The sequence below is a fragment of the Scyliorhinus torazame genome, chromosome 4 (assembly GCF_047496885.1).
Source record: "Scyliorhinus torazame isolate Kashiwa2021f chromosome 4, sScyTor2.1, whole genome shotgun sequence".
NCBI lineage: Eukaryota > Metazoa > Chordata > Chondrichthyes > Carcharhiniformes > Scyliorhinidae > Scyliorhinus > Scyliorhinus torazame.
In genome coordinates, this window is record NC_092710.1 from 314,278,278 (window position 1) to 314,299,107 (window position 20,830).

Sequence of the window (20,830 nt, forward strand, 5' to 3'; positions counted from 1 at the left end):
GCTGGTACATGGAAGACTTTTTTATGTTCATCATTATGCCAATGAGTTTGAGCCAAAATTTACACTCGAGCTTCATACCGGAAACGTGTGCAATTTTCAGCTCAATTTGTGCTGGATTGTCCATGGCAAGCAAAGCAGAAACTCTCCTGCAATGTGCAAAAATGTAAGGATTGCCAAGCCTCTCGGATTGGCCCGAAGCCTCCAGGAACTGGAGATTCCAGTTGCTAGTCAAGAGCAGTATTACGGTGGTGGAGAGGATGCTAGATGGGGACTCTTCTTCCGAGGTAGTATGGGCTGAAGTTAGAAACAGGAAAGGAGAGGTCACCCTGTTGGGAGTTTTGTATAGGCCTCCTAATAGTTCTAGGGATGTAGAGGAAAGGATGGCGAAGATGATTCTGGATATGAGCGAAAGTAACAGGGTAGTTATTATGGGAGACTTTAACTTTCCAAATATTGACTGGAAAAGATATAGTTCGAGTACAATAGATGGGTCGTTTTTTGTACAGTGTGTGCAGGAGGGTTTCCTGAAACAATATGTTGACAGGCCAACAAGAGGCGAGGCCACGTTGGATTTGGTTTTGGGTAATGAACCAGGCCAGGTGTTGGATTTGGAGGTAGGAGAGCACTTTGGGGACAGTGACCACAATTCGGTGACGTTTACGTTAATGATGGAAAGGGATAAGTATACACCGCAGGGCAAGAGTTATAGCTGGGGGAAGGGCAATTATGATGCCATTAGACGTGACTTGGGGGGGATAAGGTGGCGAAGTAGGCTGCAAGTGTTGGGCACACTGGATAAGTGGGGCTTGTTCAAGGATCAGCTACTGCGTGTTCTTGATAAGTATGTACCGGTCAGACAGGGAGGAAGGCGTCGAGCGAGGGAACCGTGGTTTACCAAGGAAGTGGAATCTCTTGTTAAGAGGAAGAAGGAGGCCTATGTGAAGATGAAGTGTGAAGTTTCGGTTGGGGCGATGGATAGTTACAAGGTAGCGAGGAAGGATCTAAAGAGAGAGCTAAGACGAGCAAGGAGGGGACATGAGAAGTATTTGGCAGGAAGGATCAAGGAAAACCCAAAAGCTTTCTATAGGTATGTCAGGAATAAGCGAATGACTAGGGAAAGAGTAGGACCAGTCAAGGACAGGGATGGGAAATTGTGTGTGGAGTCTGAAGAGATAGGCGAGATACTAAATGAATATTTTTCGTCAGTATTCACTCAGGAAAAAGATAATGTTGTGGAGGAGAATGCTGAACCCCAGGCTAATAGAATAGATGGCATTGAGGTACGTAGGGAAGAGGTGTTGGCAATTCTGGACAGGCTGAAAATAGATAAGTCCCCGGGACCTGATGGGATTTATCCTAGGATTCTATGGGAGGCCAGGGAAGAGATTGCTGGACCTTTGGCTTTGATTTTTATGTCATCATTGGCTACAGGAATAGTGCCAGAGGACTGGAGGACAGCAAATGTGGTCCCTTTGTTCAAAAAGGGGAGCAGAGACAACCCCGGCAACTATAGACCGGTGAGCCTCACGTCTGTAGTGGGTAAAGTCTTGGAGGGGATTAAAAGAGACAAGATTTATCATCATCTAGATAGGAATAATATGATATGGGATAGTCAGCATGGCTTTGTGAAGGGTAGGTCATGCCTCACAAACCTTATTGAGTTCTTTGAGAAGGTGACTGAACAGGTAGACGAGGGTAGAGCAGTTGATGTGGTGTATATGGATTTCAGCAAAGCATTTGATAAGGTTCCCCACGGTAGGCTATTGCAAAAAATACGGAGGCTGGGGATTGAGGGTGATTTAGAGATGTGGATCAGAAATTGGCTAGCTGAAAGAAGACAGAGGGTGGTGGTTGATGGGAAATGTTCAGAATGGAGTACAGTCACAAGTGGAGTACCACAAGGATCTGTTCTGGGGCCGTTGCTGTTTGTCATTTTTATCAATGACCTAGAGGAAGGCGCAGAAGGGTGGGTGAGTAAATTTGCAGACGATACTAAAGTCGGTGGTGTTGTCGATAGTGTGGAAGGATGTAGCAGGTTACAGAGGGATATAGATAAGCTGCAGAGCTGGGCTGAGAGGTGGCAAATGGAGTTTAATATAGAGAAGTGTGAGGTGATTCACTTTGGAAGGAATAACAGGAATGCGGAATATTTGGCTAATGGTAAAGTTCTTGAAAGTGTGGATGAGCAGAGGGATCTAGGTGTCCATGTACATAGATCCCTGAAAGTTGCCACCCAGGTTGATAGGGTTGTGAAGAAGGCCGAAGGAGTGTTGGCCTTTATTGGTAGAGGGATTGAGTTCCGGAGTCGGGAGGTCATGTTGCAGCTGTACAGAACTCTGGTACGGCCACATTTGGAGTATTGCGTACAGTTCTGGTCACCGCATTATAGGAAGGACGTGGAGGCTTTGGAGCGGGTGCAGAGGAGATTTACCAGGATGTTGCCTGGTATGGAGGGAAAATCTTATGAGGAAAGGTTGATGGACTTGAGGTTGTTTTCGTTGGAGAGAAGAAGGTTAAGAGGAGACTTAATAGAGGCATACAAAATGATCAGGGGGTTGGATAGGGTGGACAGTGAGAGCCTTCTCCCGCGGATGGATATGGCTGGCACGAGGTGACATAACTTTAAACTGAGGGGTAATAGATATAGGACAGAGGTCAGAGGTAGGTTCTTTACGCAAAGAGTAGTGAGGCCGTGGAATGCCCTACCTGCTACAGTAGTGAACTCGCCAACATTGAGGGCATTTAAAAGTTTATTGGATAAACATATGGATGATAATGGCATAGTGTAGGTTAGATGGCTTTTGTTTCGGTGCAACATCGTGGGCCGAAGGGCCTGTACTGCGCTCTATTGTTCTATGTTCTATGTTCTATGTTCTATCAATGGTTAGCACTGCTGCCTCACAGCACCAGGGTCCCGGGTTCAATCCCGGTTTCTGTCTGTGTGGAGTTCGCACATTCTCCCCGTGTCTGCGTGGGTTTCCACCGGGTGCATTGGTTTCCTCCCACAGTCCAAATATGTGCAGGTTAGGTGGATTGACCGTACTAAATTGCCCTTTAATGTCCAGGTTCGGGGTTACGGGGAGAGGGCGGGAAGGACAGGGGAGTGTAATAGAGTGCTCATTCGAAGGGTCGGTGCAGACTTGATGGGCTGAATGGCCTCCTCCTGCACTGTGTGGTTTCTATGATTTCAGAGCATTGATTTTTTTAAAAATGTTTTTATTCAAGGTTTTTCAATAATTTTTACAAAACACTCCAAAAAGGAAAATAATACAAAGAAAACAGGGCAATATGCCAACAAAACAAAACAACTTAACCCTCTAAATGATTGATTTCGGAGCATTGATGTGTGCAACCATGGAGGGACATTAAAAAAGATTGTGTTTTGTTTTGTTGGTCACTTTCTTTACTAGATAAAATCTATTTGAATTGAAGTAGTTGAGGAGGATGTGGGTGATTTGGGGAGGTGGGGGGGGGGAGCTTTTGGCACCCGGGTAAGGAGAGTGAACTGGCTCCCCTTCTTTATTCAACCCCTTGGTTAGTTGCACCGAGATTAATTTAAAAAGGATCCTTTGCCTTCGGGATACCTTTCCCCCAGCCCACATTTGGTTATGTTTTAAAAGGTGCCAATTTATTTTTAAAAAAGAACAAGTTTATTGGTCAATAAAACGTGAGAAAAAAATAAAATAAAATTCAACATACACATACACACAGATTAGAAATGAGAGGTGAATTCAAAAATTAAAGTTAAGGAAGGTTAAGTTAAGTTAAAATCTGTGCGGAGTCTGCACTTTCTCCCCGTGTCTGTGTGGGTTTCCTCCGGGTGCTCCGGTTTCCTCCCATAGTCCAAAGATGTGCCGGTTAGGTGAATTGGCCATGCTAAAATTGCCCTTAGGTTAGGTGGGGTTACTGGTTTACAGGGATAGGATGGAGGTGTGGGCTTAAGTGGGGTGCTCTTTCCAAGGGCCGGTGCAGACTCGATGGCCGAATGGCCTCTTTCTGCACTGTAAATTCTATGAAGATATACAAATCAGTCTTTGGCTTGTCTGTGAGAAATAGCTGGTGAAACATTGTGGCCATTAAGTTGGGTGATTCCATTGGAGCTGGCTTTAGCAGATGAGCAGTTGGTGTGGAGATTCTTGGTTCTGCAGGTTAGCTGAAAGAGTTGTCCTGTTTCATTTTCATCTGTGGCTTTGCTGACTTGTGACTTGCCTCCAGCAATCAGAGAGAGATCTTTTTCTACCAGCAAGTGCAGGGGTGCCCAGTGGATGCTCTTCAGCTGTTATCTTCACCGCACACCCTAGCACAGCAGAACTAGAACATCAGACTAGTACACATGGACCAGGGTTGCAGTTGTTTTTTAACCCCCTTGTGCATTCCTGGAACATCTTTCTTTCAGCTCACATCATGCCCACAGTCTGGGTGTAAGCCACAGGAGATGGTTTCTGCTGAGATGGTAATCAGCCCCCATTTTCAAGGCAGCCACAGGTGATTACAGTTCAGTTTTTGCTTAGCCTTGAAGTGTCTCTGTCAGAACAAAGGTGCAAAATTCTATTCCCTCTGGACGAGTTGGTCAAGGGTAATCCATATCGGAATTTTCTAGAAAGGGATTACTTGTCTTAGCTAGTTTTTTCTTGTATGTCGTTTTCATAAAAATATGTCTTACTTTAGAGCTCATCAAGTCCATAAGTAATTTGGAGCAATGATCTCTTGTCATGACATTGTCAGTCAATCATCATCCAATTGTGTAATGAGTTTTGTTTTCCAATTGGCGTAGGGAGGCAGTACATCACAAGGATGACTGATGGCAAGAGTGAGGTTGTTTTCGTTAGAGAGAAGAAGGTTAAGAGGAGACTTAATAGAGGCATACAAAATGATCAGGGGGTTAGATAGGGTGGACAGCGAGAGCCTTCTCCCGCGGATGGAAATGGCTAGCACGAGGGGTAATAGATATAGGACAGAGGTCAGAGGTAGGTTCTTTACGCAAAGAGTAGTGAGGCCGTGGAATGCCCTACCTGCAACAGTAATGAACTCACCAACATTGAGGGCATTTAAAAGTTTATGGGATAAGCATATGGATGATAATGGCATAGTGTAGGTTAGATGGCTTTTGTTTCGGTGCAACATCGTGGGCCGAAGGGCCTGTACTGCGCTGTATCGTTCTATGTTCTATGAAAGCTCCAGGAATACATTTAATCACAGTTAGCAACCCTATCTTGTGTGGAATTTGACCCCCCCCCCCCCACCAATTAATTGAGTCATTGTAAAAGCAGCTGGCTGCTGTGATGCAGGGCAATTGTAGGTTTCTCTGGAACGATGAGTTAGCTAGATCGAAAAAGCTCCCCTCTTTTTTGATATCTTCATCCTTGGGGATGTGTGTGTGCGTGTGTTCATGAAGCCTTGCGAAGATGATGGTGACGATGCTTCTTCTTAACTACTGCAGTCTTAGTAACAGCACCGCTCCCAGTAAGCTGTTCAGTAAGAAGTCACTGAATCCAAGGACATAGGCCCAGGGATGATGAAGTCACCAATTTTCCTGATTTGGAAGGGAACTTGATGGGCGGAACTTACTACCAGCTGTTCACACGTGTGTTTATTCCGGTCCCACTGGCAACGCACGAGTTTCCCGGCGACGACTGGTGCAATTAACGGGGAAATCCCATTAACAACAGTGGGACGAGAAGATCCTGCTGGCGGGCCACCTTCGCTGGCAAAAAAACACGCGGCCGGTTGATCGGTAAATCCCGCCCAAAGTTTCCTGACATCCATATTTACCCTTGTGAAATTAAGACACTGTTTAGATCCACCAGTAGTTTTTTTAATTTGCAGTTAGAACATAGAACATAGAACATAGAACAATACAGCGCAGTACAGGCTCTTCGGCCCACGATGTTGCACCGAAACAAAAGCCATCTAACCTACACTATGCCATTATCATCCATATGTTTATCCAATAAACTTTTAAATGCCCTCAATGTTGGCGGGTTCACTACTGTTGCAGGTAGGGCATTCCACGGCCTCACTACTCTTTGCGTAAAGAACCTACCTCTGACCTCTGTCCTATATCTATTACCCCTCAGTTTAAAGCTATGTCCCCTCGTGCCAGCCATTTCCATCCACGGGAGAAGGCTCTCACTGTCCACCCTATCTAACCCCCTGATCATTTTGTATGCCTCTATTAAGTCTCCTCTTAACCTTCTTCTCTCCAACGAAAACAACCTCAAGTCCATCAGCCTTTCCTCATAAGATTTTCCCTCCATACCAGGCAACATCCTGGTAAATCTCCTCTGCACCCGCTCCAAAGCCTCCACGTCCTTCCTATAATGCGGTGACCAGAACTGTACGCAATACTCCAAAAGCGACCGTACCAGAGTTTTGTATAGCTGCAACATGACCTCCTGACTCCGGAACTCAATCCCTCTACCAATAAAGGCCAACACTCCATAGGCCTTTTTCACAACCCTGTCAACCTGGGTGGCAACTTTCAGGGATCAATGTACATGGACACGTAGATCCCTCTGCTCATCCACACTTCCAAGAACTTTACCATTAGCCAAATATTCCGCATTCCTGCTTTTCCTTCCAAAGTGAATCACCTCACACTTCTCTACATTAAACTCCATTTGCCACCTCTCAGCCCAGCTCTGCAGCTTATCTATATCCCTCTGTAACCAGCTACATCCTTCCACACTGTCGACAACACCACCGACCTTAGTGTCATCTGCAAATTTACTCACCCACCCTTCTGCGCCTTCCTCTAGGTCATTGATAAAAATGACAAACAGCAACGGCCCCAGAACAGATCCTTGTGGTACGCCACTTGTAACTGAACTCCATTCTTAACATTGAATGTCAAGGTTAACCATCCATTCAACGGCTTCTCACGACACAGTATGTATGGTTGTGATGCCATCAGGAGTGGATGTCTCAGGGCAGGAGTTCAGTGCAGAGGAGATGATGTGACTTGGTGGCCAGGGTCACAATTTGCCACTGGGCAATGCACATGAATACTGTGAACAGTTTTGGTTTCCTTACTTAAGAAGTGATATATTTGTATTGGCAGCACTTGGCTGACTCCTGGGATGAAGGGGTTGTCTTCTGAGGAAAGGTTATGCCAGTTGGGCCTATACCCATTGGAGTTTAGAAGAATGAGAGGTGATGTAATTGTAACAAATAAGATTCTGAGGGGCCTTGACAGGGCTGATGTTGAGAGGATGTTTGCCCTCATGGGGAATCTAGAAATAGAGGGCACCATCTTAAAAGAAGGAGTTCCATTTTAGACTGGGATGAGGACGATCCCCTTGTCTCAGAGTTTGTTTGAAATTCTCTTCCACAGCGGCCAATAGAGGTTGGATCATTGAATATAATCAAAGGCAGATTTTTGTTTGGGGAGTTAAAGGTTATGGGTGTTATTGGGACTGAAGTTTGATAAGTCCCCGGGATCTGATATTTTACATTCTGGATCATTCGAGAGCGTTGAAAGAGGTAGCCATGGAGATAATGGATACAGTGGTGATCATCTTCCAAATTTCTACAGAATCAGGAATGGTTCCTGAATTGGAAGGTAGAAATTATCACCCCAGTATTTAAGAAGGGCAGGAGAGAGAAATGGGGAACTACAGGCCTGTTAGCCTTGCATCAGTAGTAGGGAAAATGGTGGAATCCGTTATAAAGGATGTGGTAAATGGATACATAACCTGATCGGGCATTGTCAACATGGAATTATGAATGGAAAGTCACGTTTGATAAACCTGTTGGAGGTTTTTGAGGGTATAACCAACAGAATTGATAAAAGGGAGATGGTGGACGCAGTTTACTTGGATTTTCAGATGGTTTTTGTTCGCAAAATTATAGCACACGACATAGTGGGTAACATACTGGCTTGGATTAAGGATTGGCCAAGGGGCAGTAAAAAGAGAGTAGGAATAAATATGTCAGTCTTGCGTTGGCAGGCTGTGGCTAGCGGGGTACCACAAGAATCAGTACTCCAGGCCCAGCTGTTCACAATATATATATCAATGATTTGGACGTGGGGGCCAAATGTAATATTTCCAAGTGCGTGGGTCATACAAAGCTAGGTGGGAATGTGTGTTGTGAGGAAGATGTAAAGCAAGAACATGGCAGATGGAAAAATGTGAGGTTCTCCACTTTGGTAGGAGAAAGCGATGCGCAGATTACGTTTTAAATGGTGAGACATTAGACAGTAAAAAGGGACCTGTGTGCCTTTGTTCATAAGTCACTGAAACCTAATATGCATGTGCAGCAAGTCATTTGGAGAATTTGTGTATTGGAATTCTCTATCCCAGACGGCTTTGGCAGTTCTGTCGTTGAGTATGTTTAATGCAGAGACTGATAATTTCTAAATACCAATGACATAATGGGGTATGTGGATCGTGTGGGGGAAAAGGCATGGAAGTGGATTTTTCTTATTTATAAAAGAGATGTTGGTGTCGCTGGCCAGGCCAGCATTGATTTCCCATCCCTAATTGCCATTGAGAAGTTGGTGGTGAGCTTCCTTCTATAACCGCTGCAGTCCTTGTGGCGTAGGTACACCCACTATGCTGTTAGGGGGGGTGTTTCAGGGTTTTGACCCAGCGACAGTGAAGGAACGGCGATGTATTTCTAAATCAGGATGGTGAGTGACTGGGAGGGGAATTTCCAAGTGGTGGTGTTCCCATGTATCTGCTGGCCTTGTCCTTCTAAATAGTCTAAGGAGCTTTGGTGTGTATATAACAGCCATGATAATTTTGAACAGCACAGCAGGCTCGATGGGATGAATGGCCTACTCCTGCGCCTATGTTCCAATTAATGGTGCTATATCAATGGAAGTTGTTGTTAAATAGCCTTCCGAAATTCGCGCTCTTGTATCATGACCACGTCGAAAGGTATAGAATGTACCTGATCCCAAGGAAATCCCACACCACAGTGTGTGAATGCCTTCAGAGGGGGAAGTGGGATTGAGTAAAGGGGCATGGGGGAGTACGGAAACAAAGATACAGAAATATATAGTCATAAGGTCTTTTCATATTTGCACTTAGATTTCATAGAATGTACAGTGCAGAAGGAAGCCATTCGGCCCATCGAGCCTGCACCGGCCCTTGGAAAGAGCTCCCTACTTAAGCCCATGCCTCCACCCTATCCCCTTAACCCTGTAACCCCACCTAACCTTTTTGGACACTAAGGGCAATTTATCATGGCCAACCCACATAACCTGCACATCTTTGGACTGTGGGAGGAAACCGGAGCACCCGGAGGAAACCTACGCAGACATGGGGAGAACGTGCAGGCTCCGCACAGTGACCCAAGCCGGAATCGAACCTGGAAACATTTTGCATATATTTATGATTCTGGATTATGATAACTGCAGAACTTACTTTGAATGCTTAAAAAGGTTGTGAATCAAACCAATCCCTTCATTTAAGCAGGTATTCCTGATGTGACTTACATAGGCTCAGCTGAGAATTTCTTCTCTCTCTCTCCGCTTTGTTATAGTGACATTGTGCCCTGTGCTGGAGGCTCCCAAGCATGGCAAGAAATTCGGCTCCAGGTACAGAATGGATCATGAAGTGCACTTTGTCTGCCAGCCTGGCTATCAGCTGATTGGCTCCAGCACCAGAGTGTGCCAGCCCAGTGGGCGTTGGACTGGGGAGACTGCTAATTGTACAGGTACTCCAGTTTAAAGTTTCAGAATTTCACTTTGGGTTTAGCAGTTTGGTGGCAGAGTGGTAATATCACCGGACTAGTAATCTAATGCTCTGGGCACATGGGTTCAAATATCACCAGGGCAACTGGTGGAATTTAAACTCAAATATTAAATCAAGAAATTATAAACTTGTCTCATTAATGGTGACCATGACCGCTATCATCAATTGTCATAAAAACCCATGTTCTTTCAGGAAGAAATTTGTCACCTTTACCCAGTCTGGCCTACATGTCACTCCAGACCCACACACAGCAATAATAATCTTTATTAGTGTCACAAATAGGCTTATATTAACACAGCAATAGGGTGGCATGGTGGCGCAGTGGTTTGCACTGCAGTTTCACAGCATTGAGGACCTGGGCCCCGGCTCACTGCCCGTGCGGAGTTTGCATATTCTCCCCGTGTCTGCGTGGGTCTCACCCCCACAACCCAAAGATGTGCAGGGTTGGTGGATTGGCCACGCTAAATTGTTCCTTCATTGGAATGGAAGTAATTGGCTACTCTTAAATTTTTTATTTTTTTTTAAAACATTGACACTGCGATGAAGTTACTGCAAAAAGCTCCTAGTCACCAAACTCCGGCGCCTGTTCGGGTACACAGAGGGAGGATTCAGAATGTTCAATTCACCTAACAAGCACATCTTTCAGGACTTTTGGGAGGAAACCGGAGCACCCGGAGGAAACCCACGAAGACATGGGGAGAATGTGCAGACTCCACATCGAACCCAGGTCCCTGGCGCTGTGAGGCAGCAGTGCTAACCACTGTGTCACCGTGCCGCAGGTGTCGGTGCCCGGAGTCTGGCTCTCCGCCCAGCTGTGGGGCAATGCAGAGTCCGAATGCCACCTTCCAGCGATAGACCCCGGTGTGTATAGCAACCCGGATTGTCTTGCGGTGGATGTAGCAGGGGGCAAGGGTAATTAGTCGGTACCAGGAGCAGCTTGCTGCGATGCTGGGAACGGGAGTGCTGATGTCCACGAACCGTCGAGTATGGCCTGGCTAATTTAAATGGAGTGCATGGTTTCTGCACATGTGCAGACCAGTAGGCCTGTGCAGATGGGTATCAGTTGCCATTGTGCATGGCTATGTTACGTTGGCAGGAGACACATTGATTTAAACTGGATGGGTTAATGCCTGCATTAAATAGTAACGTCACACACATGTTTTAAACACTCTCACATTAATACTGCATGCAGTAATTGAAAGGCTCACACTATTAGACTGAATTGGGATCAGAAATTGGCTCTTAACTGTTGATAATTGTACGTGGTGTGATCACGAATGTGGATCTTCTAACTTGACCTCGCACAGACTGTTACACTAAAAAACACTCGGTGTGCAGACCAGCCAATAGCTGGATTTCAGAGGGAATGAATAATGAAGTCTTTTATGGTGTTTCTTGTCACACAAAACCACCTTGATCATAGTCAGCTGAATGCTCTCTTTCCTAAAACCTGAAAAAAACAGCATTGCATTCCCCTTGTGGGCACACCTGCATATCGCTCCCCAGGCCGAATGATTTTCTTTTTTGGTCTCACATTCCACCCTGAGCTTTCCTATCTTTCCCATCAGGCAGCCTCTGCCAGGGTGAGGCAACATGTGCTCGCTTGCCCCGCGAACCCAGCCATGCTGCAGCTGCCAGGCCTGATGGATTTCAGAGGTCAAGGACGCCTTTAGTTCATGGACTCAGACGTCTCATTAAATAATTTCACGGTCTAACAGTCCAGAGATATTCCAGACATTCTATTGATAGGCAACGGTACCTAGTTCTGAGTAACTCTCTGTGATGCTGGTTGCTGTAAGAGAGCTATGTGAGACAGGACACACTGGGCACAACTCTTTTGTCCGGGTGAATGGACAAATACGCAAAGCCGAGGCTGTTGTGATGAAATACCCTTAAGACGTGTTAAAGGCTGTATTACAAGACCATGCATGGATTACGATGGAGGAGATCATTCTGCTCATTCGATCTAATTCTTCCACAATAAATGGTAACAATAGGAGCCTGTTCTGCCACTTAATTAGATCCTGGCTGATCTGTATTTTGATTCCCTTTACTCACCTTGGCTCCATAACTCTCTTCCCAGCAGCACTGTGGGTGAACCAACGCCATTTCCAGATTTTCACTTTTTGTGAAGAAATGCTTCTCGGTGAAGGGTACGCTCTGATTTTAAGATTACGTGCCCTTGTTCTGCACCCCTCCACCAGAATAAATAGTTTCTCTTTATCTCTGCTGTCAAATCCTGGAACCATCTTAAGCACCTCAAACCGATCATGCCTTAGTCTTCTTTCCGAAAAGGAATACAAATTTAGGGGTAAACTACCCAGTCCCGCCCGTCTCCGGAATCATTGTGCGCGGGACAGGCAATAACCTCGGACGGTCATTTCTGATCTTGGTGCGGGTGGGATTAACAAATGCCGCCTCAGTCTCTGCATCCTAAACTCATAATTTAACCTCTATTAGCCTCCCATACACCTGTGCTGCACCCCTTTGCCCCTTCCGCACTCAGACCAATATAACTTTCTACTGAGTGGGGGTGGCAAGAACTGAATGTTTCCCATTTACAGTGCAACCAGAGCTTTATACAACTGTAATGTAATTTTAAAGATATAATACAAGCCCCACCACTTGCCATTCCTGAAGGCCCACACTACCCTAACCTCATCTTTCTTGGCAAACTGTTCCCCTATTCATTACCCTGTCTGTTTGTCTTTTTGTGACTAATTAACCAAATCTTCTGCAAACTTCAAACCTCTCATTCTCATCTACATCATTGGGGAGGGGTGGCATGATGGCGCAGTGGTTAGCACTGCTGCTTCACAGCCCCAAGGACGCGGGTCACTGTTGGTGTCATAGTTTGCACATTCTCCCCATGTCTGCGTGGGTCTCACCCGCACAACCTAAAGATGTGCAAGGTAGGTGGATTGGCCACACTAAATTGGAAACATTTTAATTGGAAGAAAAATGAATCGGGTACTCTAGATTTATTTATATTTTAAATTGCGGAAAGGATAGGCCTGCCGGCCAAGGCACTGCCCACCCTAACAAAACATTGCTGCAAGGTTGGGGTGGGAAGGGACCTGGAGGGACCCCCCACCCCCATCACCTCACCTCAGAACCCAGGGGTACGTAAAGTCATACAGTGATTGAGCATTGGCTTATACCATCAAGCAGCAACATGGCTGGAAACTGGATCTCAACTGCTGGAGAGACACCAGGGGCAGGATTCTCCACTACTCTGCGGGGCGGGGGGTCCCGCTGCCGAGGAGTGGCTTGAACTACTCCGGCGTCGGGCCTCACCAAAGGTGCGGAATCCTCCGCACCTTCAGGGGCTAGGCCCACCCCGGAGTGGTTTGCGCCCCGCCGGCCAGTGGGGAAGGGGCTTGGCGCCACACCAACCGGCGCCAAAGGGCCTCCGCCAGCCGGCGCGAGTTGGCGCATGCGCGGGAGCACCAGCGTGTGCTGGTGTCATCCCGACCCATGCGCGGGAGGGTTCGTCTCCGCATCGGCCATCGTGGAGGACCACAGCGGCCAATGCGGAGGAATAGAGTGCCCCCACGACACAGGCCCGCCCACGGATTGGTGGGCCCCGATCTCGGGCAAGGCCACCGTGGCGGCATCTCCCCGGGGCCAGATCCCCCGCGCCGCCAGGTCCCGCCAGTAAGGACCTACTCTAATTTACGCCGGCGGGACTGGCAAAAAACGGGCGGGACTTCGGCCCATCGCGGGCCAGAGAATGCGGGCGGCCCCAGGGCCCATTGAGTCGTGCCGGTCCCTGCCATTCTCCGAGGCAGGTGGCACGATTCACGCCGGGACGATTTTTAGGGGGCCGGAGAATTCGGAGGACAGCGGGGGCGTAAGAGAATCCTGCCCCTGGTATTCATAAAGATAGTCAGGGAGGGCGAATCACAACGAGGATTCTCTCCCAAACACCCAATTGTAGATCACTCGGGCTGGGTGAGTAACAGGAACATGGGAATATTCAAAATCGAAGTCAAGATTTTAACAGGTCAGGAACAGCAACATTTACCAAAATATTAGTGGAAAATGATTGCTTTCACACAATACTTTTTATTGAGGTATTTTTTGGTGTTATAACAACACAATAAACATTGTACATGAAACTATAAATATAGTGCAAAAAGCCGTCTCCCTCCCTGACATGTTCCACCTTTATTAACACCCTACTCGAGGCTAAGCTAACCTCTCTTCCCCCCGCTATCCACCCTGTCTATACCTCTCATGATTTTGTAGACCTCAATGAGGTCTCCCCTCAACCTCCATCTGTCTAATGAAAATAATCCTAATCTACTCAACCACTCTTCATAGCTAGTGCCCTCCATACCAGGCAACATCCTGGTAAACCTCCTCTGCACCTTCTCCAAAGCATCCACATCCTTTTGGTAATGTGGCGACCAGAACTGTACGCAGTATTCCAAATGTGGCCGAACCAAAGTCTTATACAACTGTAACATGACCTGCCAACTCTTGTACTCAATACCCCTTCCGATGAAGGAAAGCATGCCGTATGCCTTCTTGACCACTCTATCGACCTGCGCAGCCACCTTCAGGGTACAATGGACCTGAACACCCAGACCTCTCTGTTCATCAGTTTACCCCAGGGCTTTTCCATTTACCGTATAGTTCGCTCTTGAATTGGATCTTCCAAAATGTATCACCTCGCATTTGCCCGGATTGAACTCCACCTGCCATTTCTCTGCCCAACTCTCCAATCTATCTATATTCTGCTGCATTCTCTGACAGTCCCCTTCACTATCTGCTACTCCACCAATCTTAGTGTTATCTGCAAACTTGCTAATCAGACCACCTATACCTTCCTCCAGATCATTTATGTATATCACAAACAACAGTGGTCCCAGCACGGATCCCTGTGGAACACCACTGGTCACAGTTCTCCATTTTGCGAAACTCCCTTCCACTACTACTCTCTGTCTCCTGTTGCCCAGCCAGTTCTTTATCCATCTAGCTAATACACCCTGGACCCCATGAGACTTCACTTTCTCCATCAGCCTACCATGGGGAACCTTATCAAATGCCTTACTGAAGTCCATGTATATGACATCTACAGCCCTTCCCTCATCAATCAACTTTATCACTTCCTCAAAGAATTCTATTAAGTTGGTAAGACATGTCCTTCCCTGCCCAAAACCATGTTGCCTATCACTGATCAGCCCATTTTCTTCCAAATGGGAAAGATCCTATCCCTCAGTATCTTCTCCAGCAGCTTCCCTACCACTGACGTCAGGTTCACCGGTCTATAATTACCTGGATTATCCCTGCTACCCTTCGTAAACAAGGGGACAACATTAGCAATTCTCCAGTCCTCCAGTACCTCACCCGTGTTCAAGAATGCTGCAAAGATATCTGTTAAGGCCCCAGCTATTTCCTCTCTCACTTCCCTCAGTAACCTGGGATAGATCCCATCCGGACCTGGGGACTTGTCCACCTTAATGCCTTTTAGAATACCCAACACATCCTCCCTCCTTATGCCAACTTGACCTAGAGTAATCAAACATCTATCCCTAACTTCAACATCCGTCATGTCCCTCGCCTCGGTGAATACCGATGCAAAGTACTCGTTAAGAATCTCACCCATTTTCTCTGACTCCACGCATAACTTTCCTCCTTTGTCCTTGAGTGGGCCAACCCTTTCTCTAGTTACCCATTGCTCCTTATATATGAATAAAAGGCTTTGGGATTTTCCTTAACACTGTTTGCTAAAGATATTTCATGACCCCTTTTAACCCTCTTGATTCCTTTCAGATTGCTCCTACATTTCCGATATTCTTCCAAAGCTTTGTCTGTCTTCAGTCGCCTAGACCTTATGTATGCTTCCTTTTTCCTCTTAGCTAGTCTCACAATTTCACCTGTCATCCATGGTTCCCTAATCTTGCCATTTCTATCCATCATTTTTACAGGGACATGTCTGTCCTGCACTCTAATCAACCTCTCTTTAAAAGCCTCCCACATATCAAATGTGGATTTACCTTCAAACAGCTGCTCCCAATCCACATTCCCCATCTCCTTCCGAATTTTGGTATAGTTGGCCTTGCCCCAATTTAGCACTCTTCCTTTAGGACCACTCTCGTCTTTGTCCATGAGTATTCTAAAACTTACGGAATTGTGATCACTATTCCCAAAGTAATCCCCGACTGAAACTTCAACCACCTGGCCGGGCTCATTCCCCAACACCAGGTTCAGTATGGCCCCAAAAAGACGAGGTGTTGGGCGTCTTAAAAAATATTAAGGTAGATAAGTCCCCAGGGCCTGATGGGATCTACCCCAGAATACTGAAGGAAGCTGGAGAGGAAATTGCTGAGGCCTTGACAGAAATCTTTGGATCCTCACTGTCTTCAGGTGATGTCCCGGAGGACTGGAGAATAGCCAATGTTGTTCCTCTGTTTAAGAAGGGTAGCAAGGATAATCCCGGGAACTACAGGCCGGTGAGCCTTACTTCAGTGGTAGGGAAATTACTGGAGAGAATTCTTCGAGACAGGATCTACTCCCATTTGGAAGCAAATGGACGTATTAGTGAGAGGCAGCATGGTTTTGTGAAGGGGAGGTCGTGTCTCACTAACTTGATAGAGTTTTTCGAGGAGGTCACAAAGATGATTGATGCAGGTAGGGCAGTGGATGTTGTCTATATGGACTTCAGTAAGACCTTTGACAAGGTCCCTCATGGTCGACTAGTACAAAAGGTGAAGTCACACGGGATCAGGGGTGAGCTGGCAAGGTGGATACAGAACTGGCTAGGTCATCGAAGGCAGAGAGTAGCAATGGAAGGATGCTTTTCTAATTGGAGGGCTGTGACCAGTGGTGTTCCGCAGGGACCTTTGCTGTTTGTAGTATATATAAATGATTTGGAGGAAAATGTAACTGGTCTGATTAGTAAGTTTGCAGACGACACAATGGTTGGTGGAATTGCGGATAGCGATGAGGACTGTCAGAGGATACAGCAGGATTTAGATTGTTTGGAGACTTGGGCGGAGAGATGGCAGATGGAGTTTAATCTGGATAAATGTGAGGTAATGCATTTTGGAAGGTCTAATGCAGGTAGGGAATATACAGTGAATGGTAGAACCCTCAAGAGTATTGAAAGTCAAAGAGATCTAGGAGTACAGGTCCACAGGCCACTGAAAGGGGCAACACAGGTGGAGAAGGTGGTCAAGAAGGCATACGGCATGCTTGCCTTCATTGGCCGGGGCATTGAGTGTAAGAATTGGCAAGTCATGTTGCAGCTGTATAGAACCTTAGTTAGGCCACACTTGGAGTTCAATTCTGGTCGCCACACTACCAGAAGGATGTGGAGGCTTTAGAAAGGGTGCAGAAGAGATTTGCCAGAATGTTGCCTGGTATGGAGGGCATTAGCTATGAGGAGCGGTTGAATAAACGCAGTTTGTTCTCACTGGAACGACGGAGGTTGAGGGGCGACCTGATAGAGGTCTACAAAATTATGAGGGGCATAGACAGAGTGGATAGCTTTTCCCCGGGGTAGAGGGGTCAATTACTAGGGGGCATAGGTTTAAGGTGAGAGGCGCAAGGTTTAGAGTAGATGTACAAGGCAAGTTTTTTACACAGAGGGTAGTGGGTGCCTGGAACTCGCTACTGGAGGAGGTGATGGAAGCAGGGACGATAGTGACATTTAAGGGGCATCTTGACAAATACATGAAAAGGATGGGAATAGAGGGATACGGACCCAGGAACTGCAGAAGATTGTAGTTTAGTCGGGCAGCATGGTCGGCGCGGGCTTGGAGGGCCGAAGGGCCTGTTCCTGTGCTATACATTTCTTTGTTCTTGTTGTTCCTTCCCAAGCTGAACTATTTACATACTGCTCTAGAAAACCCTCCTGGATGCTCCTTACAAATTCTGCTCCATCTAGACCTCTGACACTAAGTGTATCCCAGTCAATGTTGGGAAAATTAAAATCTCCTATCACCACCACCCTGTTGCTCCTACAGCTTTCCATAATCTGTTTGCATATTTGTACCTCTATCTCATGCTCGCTGTTTAGAGGTCTGTAGTACAGCCCCAACATTGTTACCGCACCCTTCCTATTTCTGAGCTCTGCCCATATCGCCTCACTGCTCGAGTCCTCCATAGAGCCCTCCTTCAGCTCAGCTGTGATATCCTCTCTGGCCAGTAATGCAACTCCTCCACCCCTTTTACCTCCCTCTCTAACCCACCTGAAACATCGATATCCTGGGATATTTAGTTGCCAATCATGCCCTTCCCTCAACCAAGTCTCAGTAATAGCAATAACATCATACTCCCAGGTACTAATCCAAGCCCTAAGTTCATCTGCCTTACCTACTACACTTCTTGCATTAAAACAAATGCACCTCAGACCACCAGTCCCTTCGCGTTCATCACCTGCTCCCTGCCTACTCTTCCCCTTAGTCACGCTGACTTCATGATCTAGTTCCTTACCGGCTTCAGTTACTACCTCCTTACTGTCCACTAACCTCCTAATTTGGTTCCCATCCCCCTGCCACATTAGTTTAAACCCTCCCCAACAGCGTTAGAAAAAGCACCCCCAAGGACATTGGTTCCAGTCCGGCCCAGGTGGAGACCGTCCAATTTGTAGTAGTCCCACCTCCCCCAGAACCGGTCCCAATGTCCCCAAAATCTGAACCCCTCCCTCCTGCACCATCTCTCAAGCCACGCATTCATCCTGCCTATTCTTTCATTTCTACTCTGACTACCATGTGGCACTAGTAGCGATCCTGAGATTACTACCTCTGAGGTCCGACTTTTTAACTTGGCTCCTAACTCCCTCAATTCTGCTTGTCGGACTTCATCCCGTTTTTTACCTATATCATTGGTGCCTATATGCACCATGACAACTGGCTGTTCACCTACCCCTTTCAGCATGTTCTGCAGCCGATCTGAGACATCCCTGACCCGTGCACCTGGGAGGCAACATATCATTCAGGAGTCTCATTTTCGATCACAGAACCGCCTATCTACTCCCCTTACAATTGAATCCCCTATGACTATAGCCCTTCCACCCTTTTTCCCGCCCTTCTGTACAGCAGAGCCAGCCACGGTGCCATGAACCTGGCTACTGCTGCCTTACCCTGGTGAGCCATCTCCCCCAACAGTATCCAAAACGGTATACCTGTTTTGGAGGGAGATGACCGCAGGGGACACCTGCACTGCCTTCCTGCTTTTTCTCTGCCTTTTGGTCACCCATTCCCTTTCTCCCTCAGCAATCCTAATCTGTGGTGTGACCAATTCGCTAAACGTGCTATCCACGACCTTCTCAGCATCGCGGATGCTCCAAAGTGAGTCCATCCGCAGCTCCGGAGCCGTCATGTGGTCTAACAAGAGATATAGCTGGACACACTTCCCGCACGTGAAGAAGCCAGGGACATCAGCCACGTCCCTGAGCTCCCACATTGAGCAAGAGGAACATAACACGAGTCTGAGCTCTCCTGCCATTTTTAATCTTAAGCTTAACTTAGACCAACTATAATATCAAATAATAGATAAATGAAAAAGGAAAAAAAAAAGAAAAATTGTTACCAATCACACGATTGAAAAAATAGAAATAAAAAAACCCTACCTTATCAACACACCTCAGGGAAAAGGAAAACTACTTACCAGTCACCAGCCAATCCCTTACCTGCTGCTGTGACATCACGGTTCAACTTCTTTCTACTTCTACCTGCCCTTGAGTCTCCCTCTTGATCTTTGCTCGGCTGGGATCCTTACAGTGATTGTTGTTTTTTGGTTAGAGGAGGAGGTAGGGATGGAAACACTGAAGTCATGTTTGGGATTTAACTGTCACTTGATAACAGCTCCTCCACACACCACCTTCTGGATACAGTGACGCCAATGCATTGATGCAAATTTTCCACATCAGCAGCCAATCAGCAGCTCCACTATGCTGCCCTCTGCTGGATGCTTGCCTTCACTTGAACATGGAGGGTGTCTTGCTCAGATACACCTTCTGGATACAGTGACCGCAATGCACTGATGCTAATTTTCCCCGCAACAACCAATCAGCGGCTCTGCTCTGCTGCCCTCTGCTGGATGCTTGCCTTCACTTGAACACAGAGGGTGTCTTGCTCAGGTACACCTTCTGGATACAGTGACTGCAATGCACTGATGCTAATTTTCCCCGCAACAGCCAATCAGCGGCTCCGCTCTGCTGCCCTCTGCTGGATGCTTGCCTTCACTTGAACACCGAGTGTCTTGCTCAGGTACACCTTCTGGATACAGTGACCGCAATGCACTGATGCAAATTTTCCCCCCAGCAGCCAATCAGCGGCTCTGCTCTGCTGCCCTCGCTGGATGAATCTGCTCATCCAGGCCACTGTCCTGTGAGCCCGGTGAACGACCTTAAATTGTATCAGGCTGAGCCTGGCACATGTTGCGGATGCGTTGACTCTACTCAATGCGTCCGCCCATAGACCATCCAATATCTCTCCTCCCAGCTCCTTCTCCCACTTTCGCTTCAGCTCTTAGGTCTGCGTCTCCTCCGACCCCATAAGCTCCTTATAGATGTCTGAAACGCTCCCCTCCCCTCCCCACCCTCTGGACACTACCCTGCCCTGAATCCCCCTTAGCGGTAGGAGCGGGAAGGTTGACACCTGTTTACGTAGGAAGTCCCGCACCTGCAGATATCTGAATTTGTTTCCCCTCGCCAACCCCAACTTCTCCTCCAGTGCCCTCATACTCGGAAAGCTCCCCTCTATGAATATATCCCCCATCCTCTCAATCCCTGCTCTCCCGCCATACCCGGAACCCCCATCCATACTTCCCGAGGCAAACCGGTGATGATTACAGGTTGGGGACCAGACCGATGCTCCCACTGCTCCCACATGTCTCCTCCATTGCCCTGACTCTCAGGGCCGCCACCACCAGGGGGCTGATGGAGTACCGTGCCGGCGGGAACGGCAGAGGCACAGTTACCAATGCCCCCAAACTGGTGCCCTTGCATGAAGCCGCCTCCATATGCTCCCATGCCGCACCCTCCCTCACCACCCACTTCCTGATCATGGCTATATTCGCCGCCCAGTAATAGTTACTAAAATTTGGCAGCGCCAGCCCGCCCTCTCCCCGACTCTGCTCAAGCATTACCTTCCTTACCCGTGGGGTCTTGCCGC

General features: G+C 47.3%; 1 protein-coding gene across 1 annotated transcript in view; it reads left to right on the forward strand.

Moving 5' to 3' along the window:
- Positions 1–20,830, forward strand: part of fbln7 (fibulin 7) — an 89,944-nt gene that overhangs the window by 48,557 nt on the left and 20,557 nt on the right. Inside the window, exon 3 of the mRNA XM_072500099.1 lies at positions 9,490–9,663. Within this exon, the coding sequence (XP_072356200.1) occupies positions 9,490–9,663 (174 nt within the window). The remainder of the gene's footprint in view (positions 1–9,489; positions 9,664–20,830) is intronic.